At 39.7% G+C, this 23,245-nt stretch overlaps 2 protein-coding genes across 2 annotated transcripts in view; both read right to left on the minus strand.

Annotated features, from left to right (window-relative positions):
* The window catches only part of MRPL3 (mitochondrial ribosomal protein L3), a 30,525-nt gene extending 17,779 nt beyond the window's left edge, over window positions 1–12,746 (minus strand). The window contains exons 1-6 of the mRNA XM_059818870.1: window positions 12,634–12,746; window positions 10,452–10,630; window positions 9,127–9,218; window positions 8,187–8,285; window positions 4,169–4,268; window positions 2,169–2,229 (exon numbers count right to left, since the gene is read on the minus strand). Of these exons, the coding sequence (XP_059674853.1) occupies window positions 2,169–2,229; window positions 4,169–4,268; window positions 8,187–8,285; window positions 9,127–9,218; window positions 10,452–10,630; window positions 12,634–12,731 (629 nt within the window). The 5' untranslated portion in view covers window positions 12,732–12,746. The remainder of the gene's footprint in view (window positions 1–2,168; window positions 2,230–4,168; window positions 4,269–8,186; window positions 8,286–9,126; window positions 9,219–10,451; window positions 10,631–12,633) is intronic.
* A 5,388-nt stretch (window positions 12,747–18,134) lies between these two features.
* Window positions 18,135–23,245, minus strand: part of CPNE4 (copine 4) — a 201,979-nt gene continuing 196,868 nt past the window's right edge. Inside the window, exon 16 of the mRNA XM_059819136.1 lies at window positions 18,135–18,266. Coding sequence (XP_059675119.1) covers window positions 18,135–18,266 — 132 coding nt within the window. The remainder of the gene's footprint in view (window positions 18,267–23,245) is intronic.

The raw sequence follows: 23,245 nt of genomic DNA on the forward strand, positions 1-23,245 counted from the left end.
ATGTACAAAGGCTTGTTTAGTCTGTGGACCAAACCTCCCCAGGTTCCCTTTTTGTTCAGTAGGCAGAAGCTGGCTTCTCTTGAGGGGGGTTCAGAACACAAGTCTAACATGAAGTACGTTCTCATTTTTTTCTCGCACCGCAACCCAAATGCTATAGCTCAATGCTATAATCATTCCCAAGATAACTTTTTTTGCCCTTCACTGAAGCATTTCTTGGATATTTCTGTGACATTGTGAAATCTGTGCTTATAGGTACAGTAACTAAGAATGACGGATACAGTACTCTGAAAAATGATGAAAAACCAAACACCACCCAAGTATAAGACTAAGCAACACTGGACGAAATTGCATGGAATAAAGTAAAAGACCCAAAGAAAAACTGAAATGTAGTAAAATAATTTAATTCTTGCCCAAGGAGTTAAGGGAATATGACAAATGCAGCATTCCAGAAAAGTGTAAATTAAGAAGAAAGAAACGTTAAAAGTAAGAATCAGAATGCGAGTAAGTCACAGATGAAGGTTAAAAAAACCCCAGATATAGAAATACTAGAATGATTAGAGAATCATATCGACAGAAAACCTGTGATAAAAAAAATCTGATCTTTCTCTTTAGCTGAAGAATTTTTATTCACCTGTATAGTAGGATTAGATCTAATATGCCACCAAAATCAGCAGTACAAACAAAAAACCTAATTTCTGAAATGGGATCATACAAATATCTGGAGAAAACAGATTAGAAATACTGAATTAAAAGACAGGATGGATTCACTGAACATGACCAAGAACCCAGACTATTTTTAGCTTGCTAGTATTTTCAAATACAATAGCAAGATACAAATCAATACCCTCTGGCTGCTTACCAGTATCTTTTACATTGACAAAAACCCCCTTTCCTAGTTCCTGAAATACTTCTGGAAAAGCAAAGTTTTTCTGCATCAACAAAGTGTGACAATCTACATGGAATGACTGTATTCCTACTGACACTGTGCTTTGCTTTGCAAACAAGCTATTGTCTCTTACGGGTTGTTCACTGAATACAATTTAGAAGCAGAATGAATAATATACCAGATCTAAGTATTACATAAGTAAGTTTGACATAGAAAAATACTAATTGCAGTCAACTCCTCAACCTCCTGTTCTCAATAGGGTGCCCTCATAGGTGTAGTCAGGTGTAGCTATAGTAGAATCGACTACTCGGCTGTACTGATATGGTCGGTTTCCCCATATATACAAAGCCCTGTGAATAATATTAGACATTTATTAAATATTACACATATGTGAGACAATTACAATGGATGATATTTCAACAAGGCCAGTTGGGTATAATCTCCATTAGACAAAAAATTAAACATCAAATGGAAAACATTATCTTGGTATCACAACACAACATAAATACACTTCACTGAAAAATGGAGACAGGAGTTGTCTTGGGCAGGGGAAATCATGGACGTAATAGAAGAGGCATGACTAATCTTCGTGGCAAGATGCCAGTTTTTCTTTTGACACCCTCTACCACTTGAGCTCTAATTTGGCATTCGCAGTGGTCTGAGAGGAAATCATTCCTCCCACGTTAAAGTAAAAGATCATTAGCCATGGCTGGCAGAGGAGATGAGCTGGAATATGAGATAAAATAAAAAAGGGAATTTGACAGCTCTGCTGTCCGGCTAAATGTATTCACTATGTTTTTGCTTTTCTTTCAGTCCACATGACACATCTCTCTTGGCATCTCTTCACCAAATCAAAATTAAGCAGTCTTTCTGGGAATTGATGCCTTTCAGCATTTCTTCCCCACTTCTACGTACCACAGATGCTGCATTATAGACCTCTTTGCCCGTTCTAAGCTTGAGCACCTCTTTCTCAAGCTGTCTGTCAAGCTCTTCCATGCTAATCATGTATGTGCTACAGACAACACATGCAGAATCATAGCCGTAATAGTATTATTTTTTTACCTACTGTGTTAAAAATAAAAAGATAAGCCTCGGCAAAGAAAGACAATTTGGTATTTCTGACCCAATGGCAGAACGGACTTTTATTTTCTGCCACTACCCTTGCAATTGTATTTCAGGTTTTGTGAGCCATGAGTTCAAGTCAAAGTAGAGAGGGGAAAAAAAAAATTCAGCCAGTCTATTTGAAAGATGAACCATACATGTTAAATCATTAGGAACCTACGTTTTTGCAGTAACATCCACGAACTGCCCTGGGCGGAAGTGAGCAGCATACAAAGGAGTACCTTCAAAAGAAGAGGAGAGATGATGTTCAACTAAGTGCTGAAATCCTCAAACCACTCTCCAGTCGTTACCATCCAGGGTAGATTACAGTCACAGGAAAGGAAACAAAACTTTTTTTTTATTCACATATTATTCATTCTTCTTTATAAACCTCACTGACTAAAATAGATGCTTTTTAGTTACTACTTAAGCACATTTCTCAGTTCCTAGCCCAATTTCAGATGAGTAGGAAGGAAGGGTCGGGGCTTTACTCAGATACGTTGCACTTCAGACACTGAAAAGAGGCAAAGCCCGAAGTACTTAATTAGTTAAGACTCACAATAAAGAAACTTGGCAAGAAAACAGAACACGCTTCACTTACAACTACTAGCACTTCACAAGGTCAAGTTTTTTAAGTTTTTTTTTTTTAAAAAAATTTTTTTTTTAAAAACCCCAAACACCTTCCTATAAAAAAAGGGGTTAAGAATAGAAAAATGTTTTGCAATGCTTCCTCTTTGTTAAGACACAGTGTTTCCAAACTAAACACTGTGACAGAAGTACAGCTTCCTCCACTGGGGAATTATTTACACACTAGGCTTTAGTAAAAGTAGTGCTACTGTCGCTTACTGACATCACTTATGTGACTGCAATTGCTCATTCGCCTAAGTGCTTGCAGCATCAAGTTTTAATTTTGATTAATGATTTGTCTTCAGCAATTTTTTTCATCCAAGTGCAATATTGTTTCTTTAGCAGCTTTTAAAAGAAAACCTGAATTGATAACTTAGTTCATTATAAATGAACTTTAATCTGAAGATCCATGCAGCCCATCTTTAACAGTTTCCAGCCTGTTTTAAGTCAATTAAAAAAAAAGAAATTTTAATTGCTTCGTGTCCACACCCATTTTTATGCTATTTTCCAATCTGTATGAATGCAAAGTGAAACGATGTAAACATCTCCTAAGTCTCAAGCATAAATCCCCTCATTTTATTTCATGTTCTATTTATACGATCCATACACACCTGGGGTAAGATGCCTGTCAGCAGCAAGCAACTGATAGAAAATCACGTACATGAAGGATGTTATGTACAAAATACACACACTGCAAAATCAGTTTATTGAAAACTTGCAATTCTGCTTTATCTCAAGCTTTTGCTTCCATTTATCAGTCCAGACTTCCTCTTCATGCTAGGTTTGATTTTTATCAGTTACTGCACTGTCTTAAAAAAGTCTTGCAAAAGCTTCTGTAATGGCAAATAAAGATGTAATACATTAGAATTTCCCACCCTACACAATTCTTGGGAAAATACCTGTAACTGTCAAAAGCACAAAATAAAAGCAAGCTAAATACACTATCTAATAAAACCTTAAAAACATAATACTTTTCATTAAATCTCCAAACTTCTAACACTGATTTTTTGTGAGAACATTTGTTATAACATGTTCTAATGCGTTTTACTTTGCAAGTTGCCAGAAAAACACCACATATGACAGCTATCAGTCCTACTTCTGAATGCAGGAAGAAGAAACAAGCCTTAAACTGCTATTTTAGGCTCCTGAGAAACATTACCACGACTTTCTCAGTGCCCCTCTCATAAGGATAATTGGAGGACTTCCAGTAAATGCATTCATATTTATTTCCACCAAGTGAGTTGAGGTTAGACACACTTATTTTTTAACTCAATGTTCATATTCGCTAGTTTGGATTAGACTTATTTTCTAAGTAATGGAAACATACTAAGAAAAAGGAAAAATCCTACTTCTCATCACCTTGAAAGTAAAGCCCATTTTCTAGCTTTTCCACAAGAAAAAAGTTTGTTTGTGTTCAATGACAAAGAAATACGAATTCAGAAATTTCCATATAAAACAAAAACAGAATACACATCATAACTTGGTTTAGATCTACAAGAACTGGCAGACATTAAATGATTATGCATATAATATTCACTAGCTCAAAAATATTACCTGGTTTAATTATGGCATCATCTGTTACATTAAATGTTGTAACTTTCTGCTTCCGTGGCACTCCAGCTTCTTTAAAAATTTCCATTGCAGACTCTGATTTCTGTAACAAAGAGCAGCCATAAAGAAGTGATCTTAAAATACCCAAGGATCAACCTCAAACAGAAAGTGATTACAGACTGTCAACACCACTCAGAAAAACAGAAATATCATACTACACATTTATCTTGAGACTAGCTTTTTAACTCTCTATAAAATTAATTTAAAATGCCTGTGTCTGCATTTTATTTTCTGTCAACTGGTTATCCTACAGCTATATCATGTAAACAAGAGATATATGAAGATTTCCAAGATCAGAAAAGGGAAACCAATCATTTAGAAGTTACATAAAATATATTATTGCTTTTTCATGACTTTCAAAGAGTTTTGTAGTAATTTAAATGTATTTTCTCTTTTTCAAAGCTTCTAATGACTTAGTTCCACACCACCATGAATATAATTTATTTGATTTAACTAACAAAACCACAGAAATAAAGCCTGGTCTTGCAGAAGCTTCTAGAAATGCTTAAGTTCCCACAGAAAAGAATCTAGAGTCTCTGGACAGAAAAGGAAAAATGAAGAACAGCAAGTTTATGATTCTTGTATTTTTAAGATATACCAAATACACTCAGTGTCAAACCACTGATGACTTACTAAAGAAGGGCTCTTCATTTTAGAGGAGTCTGACAAAGTTAAAAAAACTTAAAATTGTTCTCAGCTTTTTTAAACAAGACAACTCACAGAACAGCTGACCACTGAGATGATACCAAGCAGTGGAAACAGTGAGGCAGGAAAACTGAGGCTATAGGAAAAAAGCAATGCAGCTGATTTTTCTTCAAATGAATTCTCCCAGAAAGCAATTTAGCATCTGACAATACTATCACACTTGAATAGTCACATCTCTGAGGTTCACGTCTTAAAAGTTCTGTGCAGTTCTCTCTCTCTCAAAAATAATTTTGTGTAGTTTAAGACAAAATAATGTGAGTAACTATACTTGTTACTTAGTTTATTTTGAAAAAATGCATGTTGTCCTTCCTTTTGTTTTTAAAAATCTGTTAAAAAGTGTTACAAGAACAGAGGAAATTTTGTGAAGAATGAGGGAGCAAGATGATGAAGCATCTCTGACAGACACAAACCAGAACTTTTAACTTTATGTATCTGTCCTTATTTGAGGAAAAAGTGTGCATACAAAGTCTTTGAGTTAAAAGGTTTTTTTGAGTGATTTGTTAACTTGAGTTCATAGTACAAAACACTTCAAATATCTTTTTTTTTAAAAAAAAAGTCATAAACTAAATACAAAATATCCCCTAAGACCACAAAAATTTGAGGCATCAGTGGAGGACGACTGTATTAAACTGTAGTACCATACATAAGAAATAAAAATGAAGAAAACCCCTTTCTACTAAATACTGCCTGCACATCAATACTTTATTTCCACTGTTATGTAAAACTGCCACCTCAGATAACAGCAAGGGGAGCTCTGTGCTCAGCATGGATGCCTGGAAAGAGCTACCACAGCTGAAGAAAAGCATAGTGAAGTCAAAGGGTAAAAATTGCTTGCATCTCAGGAGTCCTACTATAGCCTTGCACTGTTCTACTTCACAAGTTTTCCTCAAGCAGTCAAGTCACAGAGATTTATTTCTACAAACAAAACACTGCAGTCTCTACAAAGCCTTCCTAAAAAGCAGTACTGAAGAGAACATTGAGTGAATTCTTAGATGTTCTTAGTTTTAAAAAGACCAGCAATATCTTCCAGTATTATAGGAAAATTATCGCTATGTCCTCACTTAAAGGAAGCATATAAAAATATTTTTGACAAAAAATTGTTAGAACACTGACAAAATTGTACTTTTGAGAATAATTTTGCATTAAAAAAATCATGAAGAATTTGTTCACTTGTAATAGACTGACATACATCAAGCTAAAAGGGAAAAAAGAATATTGCTAAAAATGCAATACCCCTTATCATTTTTAAGCAATTTGACACTCAAAAGAAATACATGAAACTCTTTGTTTAGTAAAATTACTGAGGGAATCATTACAGTGAATTAATTAAAAAAAAAAAAAATCAGTAGCTGTGAGGAATTTGAGGAAGACAGATGTTCCTATGAGGAATTAACAGAAGATAAACTGCTTATGCTAATACAATACAATATCATTCAGCTTTCTTTTAATTCTCATATTCAGACACTTCAGAGAGAAAAGAAAGACAGAAAAAGACTGATAAACAGAGGAGAGCAATGATTCAAGCCTGCAGCCAAAGCACAGAAAGACATCATTTGTTAGTACCTTAACAGGTAAAATTGTTCAGAATCTCTGTGCCAAATTTTTAGAAATTATGTTGTTTATACAATGATGATGGTAATAACAACAACAACAGTACAGAGCTCAGTCTCAGGCCAGGTCCTCACCACAGACTTGTCTAAGGATATTTAATAAATTTCTTTATTAAATTGAGTCTAGGTTCAACCAAATCAGTAGGAGCTAACTTGGAAAAAGTTATGTCTAAGAGAATCATTAACATAAGTCAAACTACTAAAAAAATACTTGAGTTGACTTTTTAGGTAGTTCTGCTTTGAAGAAATTTTCTTAGTTCACAAGAGCTGTTTAAATAGAAATTTTCCATATTCCTCCTTGCTTCCTGCACATTTTTACTCTCACAATATATTGAATCGCTGCTAACATCATCTTTATGAAAAGATGAACTGTAAGGAGTCTAATGTGCATAATACAACTTGAAAATTATTATTCACATGATTCTTGCATGTCTTAAACCAAGGTAACAGGAAATAAAAAACACAGTTGTAATTTCTCCAGGAAAAATGTCATACCTGGAAAGTGGAAATGGACTAAAGTGACAGGATAGATACCTGAAAAGTAGTGATGGTGAAACATGGCCTAAACACTGAATAAAAGAAAGATACCTTAAAATATAAGCCTGTTCAAAATCAGTAGAATATATTATAAAAGCCAACAGATTTATCAAATGAAAAAAGCTCCTTCTTCCCTCACCTCCACTAAAGCAAAAACAAGTACACAGATTAATTTTGAGGGTCTGGGAAAACCTTCTGTTTGAAAAAGGGAAATTTAAGTCCTTAAAAAGCCACAATCACCAACTGAAATAATCGGCTTAGTAATCATGAGTCCTGTTTTTTTCACTTGCCTAAATCAAACAAATGAGTGTCAAGACACTGTAAGAAGTGAAAAGTGCTATTTCATAGAAATAATGGATCATAGAAACTGCAGTCCTCTGAGGGAAAGCTTTCTTCCTGCCTTGATCTATAATTCAATTTTCCTCCTCAGGAATGACAGCTCTGCTAGATGACCTTAGCCACTGAAGGTGGCTGGGAATTCCACATCAGGCATTTGAAGTGTCTGAACAAGTGAGTGGTTTTGATCTCGCTGTTGATGAGCTACAATCATGAAGCTATCTTCCTGGAAATTTAAGTCTTAAACTGATTCATCATTAAAACTATATGCAAATTAAACAATCTTAACAGACCTGAGGGAAAATTACAACTAAAGCTAATAAAACAGTATGGAAGAGTAAGCTAGAGACCAAAGTCTTCTAAACAACCGATGAAGCTAGGTAAGTTTAAAACAGGTTGTTAATGTGTGTATCTTGCAGTCCTGGCCTTGTATTGCATCTCCCCAGACATGGCGAACACACGTTTCTACACTGCTAATGGCCCTTCAGACCCTTTCATCAGCACAGGACGCTGCACATCAAAGCAGCCTCCTAAACCCACAGCTTTCCTAGAGGATCAAGAGGCAAAACTTTCAAAAAGTTCTTGCTATTCTCTTAACCCAGAATCAACACCGGCATTAGGAAATAAGCAAGGGTGGATGTGACAAAAGATCAGTTCCAAAGCATGCATGTCTGCCAATTAATCTTTTAGAGAAAACTACCTGTGCTGCTTTTGTACTGTAATCACAACAGAAACAACTATTCTAACAAAAACACCCAAAGTGGTTCACTTACAGAAAAAGGAGATGCGTTTTTGCCTCCAACAAGTAGCTTAGATGTTTTTCCACCTGACTCTTCCTTTGAAATGTATCTTAAAACATGGCAATCTTGCACCTTAAGAAAAGAAAAATAGTGTTTATTTGAGTATAAGCAGATGTGTACGCTTTGAGACCATAGTAAGAGATTATCAAAATAGGTGAAACAAAGTCAATCTCTGTTTTCATTTGTATCTATGTAACAGGAGATACAGCCTACAGGTAGGGGAGCATGCTATCTTTTTACCATAGACATTCTTTTTCCAATCAATTAAAGGCTTATCTTAGGAAAGAAACCTAGGAGAATGCAAACTGTACTTTCATAAATGCTCTAAAAATTGAATAAACTTTTAAAGCCATCTTTTGCCTGCAAGATATGCAAAATCCCCACTGTATGCAGCGACAAAGCACACAGTAAGAGCCCACATTTTAGACTCCTGCTCCTTTGCCCAATGTCCTTCACAGCCCCAGTTGATCATATGGCAGCAACAGGGCAGCAAAACAGCTTCATTACAGTAGTATCTGCGAGAGAATATGAAGAAGCAGCTTCAGAGCTACAAAAGCTCAATAACCAAGGTGAAACTAATCCCAAAGTGCCTGCAGGTGGCAGAAAAAAAATAAAGAGTGAAATGGGGTATTTAACCCCAGCTTTATGTTGCCTCCCATCTCCCCTCACCTAAGTAATAGTACACACAGTTCTGCAGCACTTGAATACCTGAGGCAGAAGGCACACCACTCCTAGAAAGTTTAGGATATAAACAGAGAATAGGCATGGTGTACTATGCAGGGCTGAAAGAAATCTTTCCTTTCGTTAGGGATTTCCTACTCTGTACAAGAGATAAGTTTCACTTTTGCCTGAAACTTCTGGTTAACGATCTGAATACAGTATAGGAGGTTAAATTCATTATGATCTATTTTACCTTAAGTAGTGTGACAGCATGTTTTTTTCCTGACTTGGTCCATATTGGCATCATTCCCAGTTTTACTGCAACAACACCAACTCTGATGGAATCTGTAGGTCAAAACAGAACATGGATGCAACTCCACGCTTAATATTTGAAAGAGCCCATCTCATAACCTGCAAAGTCCCATTAACTCAGATTTTTCCTAAGGAGATAAAGGAGAGAAAACATCACTGACTCCCTGTGGATAGGCTGGGAATAACCTGTTCATTGTTTTTAATTCCATTAGCAGTAAAGTTTCCAGTTATGTTTGATAGAACATGCAAAACAGTACCCCATTAAGTTCAGAACAACCAATGCCTCAGACTCATTTTTTTTTAGAAAATACAACACCCATGTAGTTAGTTTCACTAGAGTCAAAGTAACTATTGAAAAGTTTACTGAAGTAGGTTCCTCCCACCCCCACCTCTGCATATTGTTGTCACTGTAACTGTACAGCAAAGGCAATCTGTCAAGTCTGGCTTCTGACAGTCCATGCCGTGAAAAACAACACTGAAAATGAAGAATAAATGCTTTAAATTTTGAAAAACGCTTTTTGTTCCAGTTTCCACTGTCATACCCAAGGATCTTGTCATGGATTTGCAGACTCTGTTGTTTGCTGTCAAATGATGTGACCCTTTTGAAGACTCAAAACCTTTATGTTGTGTTTCAGTCTGTAAGACTTTGGACATTAGGAGAAGGTTCTTCACTGAGAGGGTGGTCAGTCACTGGAACAGGCTCCCCAGGGAAGCGGTCAAGGCACCAAGCCTGTCAGAGTTCAAGGAGCGTCTGGATGACACTCTTAGTCATATGGTTTAGTTTTAGGTAGTCCTGCAAAGAGCAGGGAGTGGGGTACAATGATCCTCATGGGTCCCTTCCAACTTGAGATATTCTCTGATTCTATGAATCACTGAATAGAAGTGGGATGTATTATATACTACAGCTTTTCTTCAGAGTCCAACAATATTTACAAGAACATTTTCAAATTCATATACTTTATATTCTAGGGAGTCTTTTTTGATTAATTCTTAGTTTATTATCTTGTCATTGTACAGCAGTGGCCAAGTGCTGATTTGGACTAAAACCTAAGTTCTTACAAGGTTCTTAACACCTTGTAATATTTTAAATGCTTTTTAGAGAACTAGTGTATTACATTTACTTACTTACTAAGAGATGTGTTGGATGATTAAGGTAAAAGCAAAAAGGAAAATACTTTACAAGACACAATCCTGATGTTACTGAATGCAACAATACAACAATAATTTCAGCATGAGTTTGGTATTTCAGAAGAGATACTTTCTCACCTGGTTTCCATTCGTTCAGTGGCCATGGCTCATCTTTCAGAGGGCACAGCTTGCTGGCTGTTTGAGCTTTGTATTCTTCCGCAGTTGCCTTCTTGAGGAACTGGACATTCTCTTCAGAAAGATGCTCATGCCACCACGTTGCACTGTTAACGTGCCTGACTACAAAGCCCAGCTGCCCCCTTTCCAGTGATGGGAAAAAATTTTAAGTGTCTTATCAGTTCAAATAATGTCTCATATCACGTATGTTCATAATGTAATACATGCTATATAATTATACCGTTACATTATACAGTCATAAAGACCGAAATTACACTAGAAAGTTATTCAATCACTGTTACGCAAACTGGCCACCCCGACCAACACCACCTAATTATTTGTCATGCTCTCATCTAACTTTTAAAGTATTCTAAAGTACACCAAAAGGGGGCAAGTAACAACAAATCAAACCACCACTCCTTCTGTGATAAAAAAAAGCTAGATCCATGAATGAAGAGATAGCAGTGGATGTTGTTTACTTTAACTTCAGCAAGGCTGATTTCAACACCATCTCCTGTGGCATCCTTCTATCCAAGCTGGAATGTTATGGCACAAATGGGAGGCCTATGACATAGACAAAAACCTGTCTGGATCGTCAAGCTGAAAGAGTCATAGTTAATGGTTTGCACTCTACCAGAAGGTCAGTTACAAGTAGAGCTCCTCAAGAGTCTATTTGGGGACTTGTCCTGTTTAGTATCTTTATCAGTGACCTGTAAGAGGGGACGAGTGCACCCTTCTTAAGTTTGCAAATAAAACTGAACCGAAGGGAGCAGCTGACAATGCTCAAGGGCGTCCCTCTGCCATCAGAGGGACAGGACAACGAGGAACCTGACGAAATTCATAAAGGAGAAGAAATGCAAAGTCCCACACCTGGGATGGGATAACCTCTCGCAAAGCCACAGGCTGTGACTTCAGCAGAGCTGCTCCCCAGCCAGGCAAAGGACCTGGGAGACAAAAAGGTAAAAAAGGAGCCAGCAGGCTCCTGGCAGCAATGAAGGCTAACAACAGCCTGGGCTGTATCAACAGAAGCACGGTCAGGAGATCAAGAGAAGCAGTTATAATGCTTTCTTCAGCACTCCAAGTAGACCACATCTGCAATACTAAATCCAGTTTTGGGTCCCCAGTACAACAGGGATTTTTATAAATGAGTGAGACCAGCAGTGGTGCACAAAGATAAGGGGCTGGAGCACTTGCCCTACAAGGAGGCTTGAGCTAACTGGGCTTGTTTAGTCTGGAGAAGAGGAGGCTTAGGGGCGACCTGACAGCAGCTTTCCAATACCAATGACAAGGTTACTGAAGAAACAGATCCGTGACATGTTTACTGAAGTGCATGGCAGGAGAATGACAGAATTGGTATAAACTGGAACAAGGGGTTCTGATTTGACATAAGGAAAAAACGTTCAGCCAGAGGAAGTCAAACACTGGAACAGGGGCCTAGAGAGATTGCACTGCCTCTGTCCTTGGAGGGTCTCAAGGCCCAACCAGACAAAGCCCTGAAGAACCTGGTCTGACCTCAGAGCTGGCCACACTGTGAGCATGAGGTGAGACCAGAAACCTCCTGAGCTCCCTTCCAGCCCCAACAACTCTCTGACTTTATGTTCACTGCTAAACAACTACAGTAGTTTGACTGTACTGCCATAATTTTTTGAGTGCTAAGAAAAGTCTGAATGCTCCTCAATGCTCTGCAAGTACAACGAAACAGAGTGTTTACCAATACAGTTACAGAATGCACGTAGCTAATTGTAAAAACAAGCCAAGGTGACTCCAAACGCAGGAGGTCACGTCACTCACTAGGAAGCAACGATACTTTGGTTGTAAATACGCATATCTTGCCATAACTCCCACACAGGCTGGGGCTATTACCAAGGCTTGAGTGCCTCGGCAGTAAACCGGGGCCCTACCACCTTTGCACGTGCAAATTCTCCGGGCGCTGCCAAGAGGCAGCGCCCCGAGGCCTCTCCAAACGGTGGAGACCAGAGGCGCCGCCGAGCGCGAGGGGCCGCCGATCTGTCCCTCACCTCGGGGCTGCGACAGGGGCCAAAGGCCCCTCTGCCCCCGCTCTTCCCGGCCCGGCCCTCCCCGCCTGCCGCCCCGCGCCGCGCCCGCCCCCCGCAGCAGCCCCCTCCCCTCGCAGCCCCTCCGCTACCTGTCGCCAGAAGCCCCCGCCGCCGCCCAGAGCGGCCTCCCCGGCGCTGCCGCCCACAGCCGGCCCCCCAGCCGGCCCAGCAGCCCCCAGCCCGCCATGCCACGACCGTTGGCGGAGCCGCCGGCGGCTTCCGGCGCCGCTTGGTCCGGCGCTGAAAACCTTCCGTGCTGCCTCGGAAAGAAGGTTCCGGCCCGCGCTCCCGGCGGGGGGAGGCGGTTAACTCAAAAGTTAACGTAAAAACTCCAGAACCTACCCATAGACGTGGTCGTGCGCCAGACTGCCCCCACAGCGCTGGCTTCCCAAACCGGAGCCGGGGGAGAGGTTATTCCTCCAGGCGAGAGCACCTGCCTTGCGGCCCCACCCGGGGTTTTACCCGGGCCCTGGCTGGTGGCCAGCTGGGCTTCTCCGTGCCCGGGGGCAAGTGCGGCCCGAAGGCCCCGCGGGTCAGGGCTGCAGCACCCGTGGCCGATGGGGCTTCTCTGACACGGGGGGAAGACCTCACCCAACGGGGTGGTGGGAGAGGATGTGCAGAAATAGCCGTGGGCACCCGTTCCCCTCGACCCCGCCGGCACTGCCACCGCTCCAGTGCCTCCACTCCAGCTGCGAGCTGGCGAAATCCAGCATGTAAGTGTCGATAAGGGAAGGCGTCCAGGGGTGGGTGAAGTTTATCGCTGGCAAGCACCACTTAGGCACACAGGGTTGCAGGACCCTCGCATGGATTCAAAACCTTCCCCCGCCATGCAGGCGTCAAGCGGAAACCTGGGGGGTGGGCAGAAACCTCTACTTTATCAAACCACTGGAGGCTGTGGGGCTTAACTGTTCCTTGCGAGCGGGCAGGCCGTGTAAGACTGGGAGGGCAATGTTTGTGGCAAATATTGTATTTAATGTTGTAGTCAGCAACATAACTGGTAAAGTTAATGCAGGTGGGCCAGGCAGAGGATTTCTGGGCAGCGGGGCACAGGGCTGGTACCTCTGCCTCTGGCGTCAGCGAGATCTGGCTTTCATCTGTATTCAGAAATGATTCACCCTTTTTTCTGAGCAGGGCACCAGCACAGCTGACAGTGCAGTGGGTAGGACAGTGAATGGGTATGAACCCAAGATTCCCTTTTGGTGTCAACAGAACTTTAAAAGATACGTGACGGTTCAGCGTGGCCAGCCAAAGTCTGTCATTGCTACTCCTCTTTACTCTGCCTCTCCATTTTCTCCCCCACTGTGGCATGTGTGTGTGTGTTTGCACTCGAGGCGCGTGGCCAGCTAACCAGGTCCAAGAGAGGCTGTAGGCACCTCAGAGTGGGTAAAGAAGAATTTTGGCATTTGCACCCAAAACTGTGATCCACAAAACTACCAACAGCTTTCACAGACACAGTCCTGTATTTTCTCTGTGGCAAATGGCACTTCCTGTAAATAAAGGTAAAAAACAACCTGAGAAATATAAACTTATCCTAGGAGTCCTCCAGCTCATCCTTCCCATTCCAAAAAATGTGAGTGTAAATGTACCTCTGTTTTGTGCCTGAAATGTCAATGCTACTTAGGAGTAAAGGGAGTTTGTTTAGTACCTCTTTCGCTCCTGAAAGGTTGGAGATAAATTTAGATTTGCATAGCAGGTGTGACTGCAAGACCTGTAATCCCAAGTGAGAAAGGTCCATCTGAATAACCAGTTGAGTTCTTTCTGGGAGTAAGCCGTGTCCTGTTTGAGCAGCTGGAGAGCCAAGCTGTAGGACGCAGCTCTGTTTAACTCGTCAGCAAGGATCTTACAATAATGAGGCTCACTAAGCCGTACACCGTTCTATGACAGTATTTGGCGTGTGGGTAAACCCAAGGGATGTAGCTGAGTGTTGCAGACCTGCAGGGCTCTGTCATACAAAGCTGCTCAGAGCAAGGGTCTTCCACCTGTGCATTCTGGAATATCATCTCTGCAACCTGCAGTAAGCCCTGGCTTAAACCACTGTTCTCCATTGCACTCAGCAGGTCTCTAACGGATCAAACTGTAAACCTTTCAGCTGTCATCAGTTGTGTACCTTTGATATTTGGAGACTAAAAGACTTGTTTTAAAGCGATACTATTATTATAATTTAATTTTCATTTCATACCTGTAGACTCTTTCATCAAATGCTATAGAACACTATATTGCTTATCATGATAAGAACTTTACACAGGTATGTTTTACCTTAGGGTAATAAACAACTAGCAGCATATTAGTGCTTTTTTAATTATTGCAGACTTAGTTTCCCCTACACAACTAAAAATACAACTCAGCTCAGTGTCTGGCTCAGGAATTATGGATGTTAATGTATTTTGGGCTAATACGAATCATGAATATCTTTAGGCATTCTGGGACTTTTGGGTTTTGAATTGGATTTGAGAGACAGTAAAGAGGAAGGCAGGATTGCAGTATGCAGAGAAGATATTTTAGATCATTAATTACCTCAAAAGGACAAGATGTAATTTGTTTTAAAGGAATTTTCAGAATTTAAAACGATCTATCAAAAGATGTTAGAAGTTTAAATTTGCATAAAAAAATCTACAAGAGAAATTGATGGTGGTTCTGCCTAAGGGCAGAATGGCCTCGCTAAAACCCTAAGTAGATAAAACAGGAGGAAAATGCTATTTCAGAGATATATTCATATACTTAATGATATTACCCCGCACAAAGCCCATACTATCTTACTGCACTGAGTAACCTGGAGCAATGAAAATAACATTCAAAGCCTCATTAGAAAGCCTTTACCATATGGCTAGTTTTGTCTTCTGTGCATTCTCTTACACCAGCTCACCACACTATTACCTGTTTGTTTTACATACTGGAATCTATACAGCTTGAAGGAGATTTCCAATTCATTTTTCAATATCATGGAGGTGTCTTTTCAAATACCTTGAGGGCTGCTACAGAATTGCTGATCTGTATTACCACTGATGATTTGTTTTTAAGTAGACAACATTTATAATCTGGATTGTGTGAAGTAAACAGAAAGATCTGCAGCAACTGTGATTCTCTTGAGGCACTTATAAAGACCACCTACACACATGTCAATGACTCATGTTTTATATAGCTCAGCATACCATAACCATTGAACAACCACATGTTGATCTCTGCATTTTATGTGATGCTACATTATAGAAGCACCTTGTAACACCTCTGCTACTGAAGAGCTGTAACTGCCGAATTCCATGTAACCATAAACACTTCAAAAATCAGTTTCGCCAAAGATCATATGTGCCAGAAGAACAATTTATCTGATTCCTAATTTTTCTTGCTGAAAGCTTCCTTTTACTTTCCTTCAGTCTGTCAAATAATAAAGAAAAGGCTTAACCCCTCCTCAGCTGTACATTACATCCCTAAATCCATGCCCAGGGTAAAGTAATACTGTTTACATGGTGAGAGCACCATCATGCCTCTGAGGATCTCGAATCACTTTTCAAATATTAAAGTCCACCTGTACCATTGTGAGATATTTATGAATACATGGCAGTGACCTTCATTTTACAGATGAGGAAACTGAGGTACAGAAAAGTTAAACGACTTGTCCGAGATTAGAAAATAAGATACTGGGGGAGCAAAGAATATGGAGTCATTGATTTTTCAGTCGTGCTTTAACAGCTAGAAAATGCTCCTTCTGAGAATAGGAAAGGAAAGAAAAAAGGGGGGAAATGGCAATATCAAACTAGTAATGTTGTAGGTAAGAATTAAGATATGTTGGCAGGGTGGTATATGAGATATAAGGGAAAATCACAGTAGCTTCCAGCTGAAATACATCCACAGAGGGAGAGATGTGCAGCCTGCTGGGGTAAGCTCTCAAACGAACAGTCAGCCATTAAATGGAAATGTGGATTTGAGATCTATCAGTTGGGACATCTCCAGACAATTTATACCTATGACCAAGTAATACTGGCTGCTGTTCAATATCTGATTGGCTGAAGGAGTCTTTACTAGCAAGCGTGAACGACTGCGCTGCAGGATATAGATGGAGCAGAAGTGAATGTGCTGGGGAGACAGCTGCATGCATCTTGGCTATCCCATTGCTTTAACTTTATGGTACAAAATCATCAATCAAAGCTGATCCCATGGAAGTTACTTCTAAAGGAGAATCATGGAGCTAGAGTTCTACATTACCTGCAAACTCATTTAAAAATATGTATTTCTAAAACCAAAAACCCTTGCTCACAGGCAAGATTTTCCAAAATATTCAGCACTGGCCCAAAACAACTTCTTCTGGAACTAGCAACAAGAATGTTTTTGATTCAGTGGGAGCACAACTTGTCCAAAGCCATGCCCTTCGGACAATTCCACACAAATTATTTTTGGTCAAATTTTGTCCTTAACTTCAAACAAGTTACATCTTTCACTATTGTCTTTTAGCAAATGAAAAAAACAAAATTCAAACACTAAGAATAACAATGATCTGATTTCTTCATTTGTATACATAAATATTTCAATGGAAAGATCAATCCACTGCCAATCTGTTCTTGTGTATCCTCTTTTAAAAAAAAAAGGTGGCTTGAATATTCTTTTGGTACAAACCCAGTATTTCTATCATACACAAGTGATCTGTGTGTGCATGATGTTACAAAACACTGGCTGTCACAAAATCAGGCTGTGCAAAATTTCTTTCGGAAAACATGTCACGCAAAGTTGGATATTGGGTGTGAGATTAAAAAATACAAATGAAACAAAATAAGAATTCCCAAACATGAGAAATTATAAATTTGCGTAGCCAAAATACAACCCGTTTGAAAGCCAGCCAGATCATTTGGTTTAAGTGGGCATATTTTAAAACATGCAATCCTGATGGATCATGCCCTGCAAGCCAGATCTGTTCACAGCTACGGTCTGAACACCTCATAACAGCTGGATGTGTCAGGCTTTTGCAAAATCGCTACTCAGGCCACAGACTGAGTGGGCATGTTCAGGTGCCTGTGTTATAAGCTGCTGACATTCGAAAAGCCCATGCTTCAGGTATCTCTTGAAACACTTTATTACCCTTTTCTTGGAATATGGAAGTTGAAAGCAGGCAGCCTTGTGGCACAGAGAGAAATAAAGACAACAACTGCAAAACTGTGTTGTTTTTATTTTAAACATGCAAAATACAGTTCATGCATCTGCCATTTTGAAAAATCTCTCAGTTCATAGCAGATTAAACCAAAGACATTTTGGCTATCGACTCTCAATAAATATTTCAAAATGCTTTACAGTGTAAAGATAAGAAATTTAGCAAAATTTCAACAAACCTGTATAAAAAACAGATACAGATAACTTTTTATTTCAAGGCGACATGCTGTAATGTAAAGAGTTCACTTTTTTTTTCTGGATTTTTTTTCTCATAAAAAGTTTTCAACAATACAACCGCTTAACAGATTTAAGCCTTTAGGCTACACATGCAAAAAATGGTTATTTTAGTTAAAAATCACCAAAACGTGCTATTTTTTTTGTTTCATTTTTAAGTACAGTAGTTGTAGACAGTAGCATTTTTCTTTGTTAATTTTGTAAAAGAGTGCAGGCAGGTTCATGGAGCTAGTGTCCTGGAAGACTCGTACTCTGAAATACATTTTGGTTTTATCCCTTTGCCATTGTAATAGTCCACGACTTGGTTTGGAACTTCAGCCAAAACGCTTTTTGCTAGAGCAGCTGGGGATGCCTGCAGGAAATGGTAGAAAACACACACGTTAACCTGTCTCTGTGCTAGAAGTGCCATGGGTTTTAGAGGCACTGGTGCCATGAGATCAAGCTAGGAAGTATGGCACAGAAATGGAAGGCAAAAAAGACTCAAAGTGAGTGGCACTATTACTGGAAACTCATTTTGTGAGTCAGTTTGGGCTTGTAGCTGTAGCTGCCTGAAAGCACACTACAGCCAAAAGTGTTCTATGTGGTTTTCAGGTCCATTTGGACTGCTTTAAGTTCAGGGTAACTGAACTTCCCTGCACTCTGGGAGATCACCATACCACAATGAAGAGGGACTGCAAAGACTTCATTCATCAGTAATCAGTGAGGATACCTGCAGAGCTTGAACGTGAATGGACATCGCTGTAAAAGGGAGGCCTTCATCACCATTCTGCTCTTCAGTATCTGGCATGGTCTTTTAATGGCTGGGGAAGTTTTTAATTAAATAAAAAATATTTTTGTTTTCATTGGAATTAAACCATGGTCATGAGAAAGCTTCAATCCTAGGCTTTGTAGAGGCATTAAAGCTCTTCCTGCAACGTATAAATGGTGGATGTCAACCAGACTTAAGAACTGATGACCCTGAGATGTAGAGATGGATATAGAGATGGCCACTGGCTTTTGCCACAGTCAGGGAGGTGGGCTACCCCTCAGTGCAATGAGAAGCCATGCCCTCCACTGACAACACACACTTGCTACCTCACACCCTGACAATGCTTCATTTTCAACAGCAGGGCCTGTGGATGTTTTGTGAGCAACTGTTACCTGCATGTGGTGCAGGGATTTTCCTCAGCCCCTGTATTCAGCAGCGACAGAACTGGGCTTCTGTTCTCCCATGCAGCTCAATAGCACCCTTCTGCCCTCTGTTTTGGATTTGCTTGTTTCTAAGTATGTGGTTAGAGCTGAGTCCAGCCCCCCCAGGCAGCCTGCCCGACCATGTTCCCTCCGAGCCCACCACAAAAATGCAGTAAAAATACAAATGCTTAAACGTCAGTTTGAGAGGCTTAAACTGACATGTTTATCTCCAGATAGATCAGACACGGATCACACATTGCCGCTCAGGCGATGTACAGGAACTCCTCAACCGGTGGCGCGGTCACATTTCCTCTGCACACCAAGTAATTTTTCCCACACTAACAAACATTTCCTTCCTCACTGTCTGGAATATTGTCAGCCAGTTTCAAAACTACCATGTTACAAAGTAGTTGTACTGACTGTTTATTGCCCTACTGTATTTCATGGCGTGGGATGCTTATCCTTCCAGAGTCTTAAAATTAGGCTTACATAGGATGTAAATGGTAAACTGTTCATAGGCACGGTAATTCAGGGGTGCAGATAGCCCCTGGGCTATTATAAATTCCAGTATCAAATGTTACAATATACAAATACAAAAAGAATGCTAGCAAAACTAGAAACAAAACTATTTTTTGTATTTTGGTATTTTGAGTCACTTATGTGATTAGTAACGAATAAAATGAACTGCTATTTCCCTAGTGTGACATTTATACCAAAACATTTGTGCAGGCAAAAAAGCCTGGAACATTTCTGCATGAAGAAACTGGCAAAGCAGAGCCCATACTTCGTGTGACAGCCCAGCAACTGTTCTCAGGTGTTATACAGTAACAGAACCCCTTTATTTTGTTCCTTCAAAGTGAAATGCATGGTTTTCCACAGTTGCCTTGCTCTTGCCTAACCCTGTTTTCACTGAAATCACCAGAAGATACCCCTTGGAGTCAGGCAAATGGCTGATTTCTATGTTGCTACTGAGAATTACTATTTTTTTAATCTACTTCCCAGTGTGCCAAAGCTGTATATAACTTAGCCTGCCTCTGTGCCATCTTACCAAAAATACAACCCTACATAAAGGGTAAAAACAGGGAGTGTGGGAAGACTCCTGGCCCATCACTGCACACACAAGCCCTAGCAATCAGGAAACTTCACTCTGCTCTGTCTGTAAAAATGCTGGGCAGGAGCACTTGCCACCAGCTTCTCTGGATCACGTGTAGTCCACATGTCTGAAAATTGGGTCAACACTCATCTCTCTGCATCATCCTCCCATCGCTTCTCTCTCTTCTGACGCCACATCCATTCTTCTTGAATGAAGGGTCAGCCCTTCAGAACAGGCTCTGTCAGGGCTCAGATGCATGGCTGAATCACTGCCACTTGAGGAGTCAACTCGCCCAGCGTGCATGTGAAGTAAAAAGGCTTTCACCAAGGCTTAAGCTAACACATTTACTGTGCCCACAAACTCACAGGCTACCTGTGGCCCCACAGAGTTGCCCTGGGCTAGCTGGCTTGACTCTGTGCTTCAGTCTGAACATGGACAACTGTTGTGTTACAGAGTTTCATCATGCCGGTGATGTCTGTTGGTCCTGGGGCTCTTTCTAGCAGGGAGCATCCCAAAAACGGGGCTAGGGGTGACTTTCTCTCTGATGGTTCAGGCCACCTGCACCTTATGTACGTTTGTGGTGGTAAAGCACTCTCACTTCTAGACCAGATGGTGCAAAGCAGCATTTGTATAAGTAAGAATCAGACCCAGTAACTTCTGAGCTAAAAACCAGCCCTGGTTCAGCAGTGCTGTGTAAGAGTTACCTTCGCTGGGTTTTTAACACAGATGGTACATTAATGTTTTACTGTAATGTTTTCTCCACTGTTTAACTGTTATGCACGAAGAGCATCCTAGCAATAAACACCTCAAGATGAATAGTTCTCAACTGATGGCTAATACACAACAATCAGATCAGCCAGCAGCGGGAAAATAATCCCCTGTGATGATAATTGGTGTATATTACAAATGACTGTTGATTCAGTTCTATAGCTTCACCATGCTTAATCTTTAATTACAATGCATAGTGCAAAACATTGCTTCTTGCAGTGGTTGAGACCTGTGCTTTCCACACTCATTTGTGATATATGTGTTATTAAGTCACAGTTGTTAGCCTTTATGATTAAATACAATGCAGGGTAGAATATAATCTACCTGTGGCATCAGATTTGTGCATGGTAAATATATCACGCGTCCTAAAAGCAGAGAATTTCAGCTCTTAAAATACGACTGTGAATGGATTGAGACAGGTGATTTTCTTCAACTACATTTCAGTGATTTTGAGCATCACAGCTCTACAGTTTCAGGTGAAGGACACTCATATTGCTGGGGTGGTGATAATTATAGAGAGAAGAAATTCACTTGAGTTCAGGTAAAATACTTTCCTTTTGTTTGTTATGTTCCCCTGTAGTGAATTGCACATGTCACCCACTATACAATGTGACATTTTTTTAAACAGTAATGGTTACCTTGGTTTTATCAAGCCTCTGCAACTACAGGATTTGCCAAGAATCACTACAATTATTATTATTATTTTGATAGCTTCAAAGATACTCCTTAAAAAGAGAGTCAGAAAGGTAAGATGCTTTACTGAAGTACTCCTGATACACTACATCATGTAGGAGATTAAGTCCCTGTAATAAAGATTTCTGTCTACATTGGGTCTTGAGCCAGTAAAACACTGAAGTGCGTATGAGGTTTTAGGTATGTGAATAATTGTAACTATTTGAAATGTTTAAATGCCTGTATGAGTGCTGTGCAGGACCAGAACCTTCTCTGAAGCCAAACTTACAAAATAAAAGGGATTCACTTTATAGGTTATTTTTACAACTTTCTTCTCCCTCCTTTCAATTTTCTCACAGGGGCAGCTTTTTGATATATTATTTTTGATCTCTTCAGGTAGATATGAGATTTTGAGTTCCAGGCTGACCTGAGAATTGAAGTAATGAAAAAAAAATATTGTTTGGGTTGACTCCAAATGAGTTTTGGTTTACTGTTCCAGCAAAACAAAAAAAAATTGCTCACAAAGAATATTTTCTTCCCTCCTTCCATCAGTAGTAGAGGTAATACGGATTTAGGCATAAATAAATACTTGATTTATCAGAGAAATCTACAAACCTTATACAACATGATTTTTAGTCTTTCTAAAAAGATCCTTCCACTTTTTTTTTCTACTTGATACTTGAACATCCTAAATACCAAAAGTAAACACAAGGTACATTGACAAAAGTGATGTGATTTTTAACGAAATACGTCTTTTACTTAAAGCTGTTAAATGTAATATGCTGATTTATGGTAATTCTTGTGTGTGATCAGAACTGGTCTGACAAAAATCTCCCAAATGGGTTATATCCACATTTTTCTGTGGGAAAAAAATAAGTTTGAATCAAAACATCACACGCATTACTACCATGAAAAATTATTTCACTAGTTGATGCAAAAGGCATAGTCTTTTGTTTGTGCTGAGGGTAAGTAAGCAAGATAGCTGTGAATGTCACTTTGTTCAGAGAGAGAGATTGTTTGGGATATCACAATAAAGAAATGAAACCAGAAGTGGCTATTGTTACGGCACTCACCCATTATACTGACATTTGTTGAAATGCTGAAAGATCACAATAAACAGACTAAATATTAAGTTGCATAAGATATATTGACTTTTCTGATATAGCAAATACATGATCTATCTCTATATCTATACTATCTCTGCTACTGAGAGAAAGGGGGAGAAAAATATCACTATTTAACAAGAGCAATAAATAAAGATTGCTATCCTCTCCCAGTACTGCGGAAGTTAATCTAAAACAGCTAAAAATAATACATGCTTGTCATTTCACCAATGCTAGCAATTAAAATCACACATAGAATCACTCACAAGTTAACACCAGAGGCACAATATATTCAGTGCCCAGAACTGCAACTGTCAGCGTTAATCTACTCAATCAAGGATGATTTCAACTTTGTTATAAAATCACGAAATGAAACTAAAAATAACAAATGTAGCTGGCTTTGCCAGTTCCTTGCAGAAACATGTTTTCAACTAATCGAAAGTAGGTCTAGCACTAGCCCATAAATAACCTTCCTCTCCACGCTTTTACAATAGACTACAGTGCAGCATTATGCACTTGTGATTA

Source organism: Gavia stellata, chromosome 6 (genome assembly GCF_030936135.1).
Source record: "Gavia stellata isolate bGavSte3 chromosome 6, bGavSte3.hap2, whole genome shotgun sequence".
Classification (NCBI taxonomy): Eukaryota; Metazoa; Chordata; class Aves; order Gaviiformes; family Gaviidae; genus Gavia; species Gavia stellata.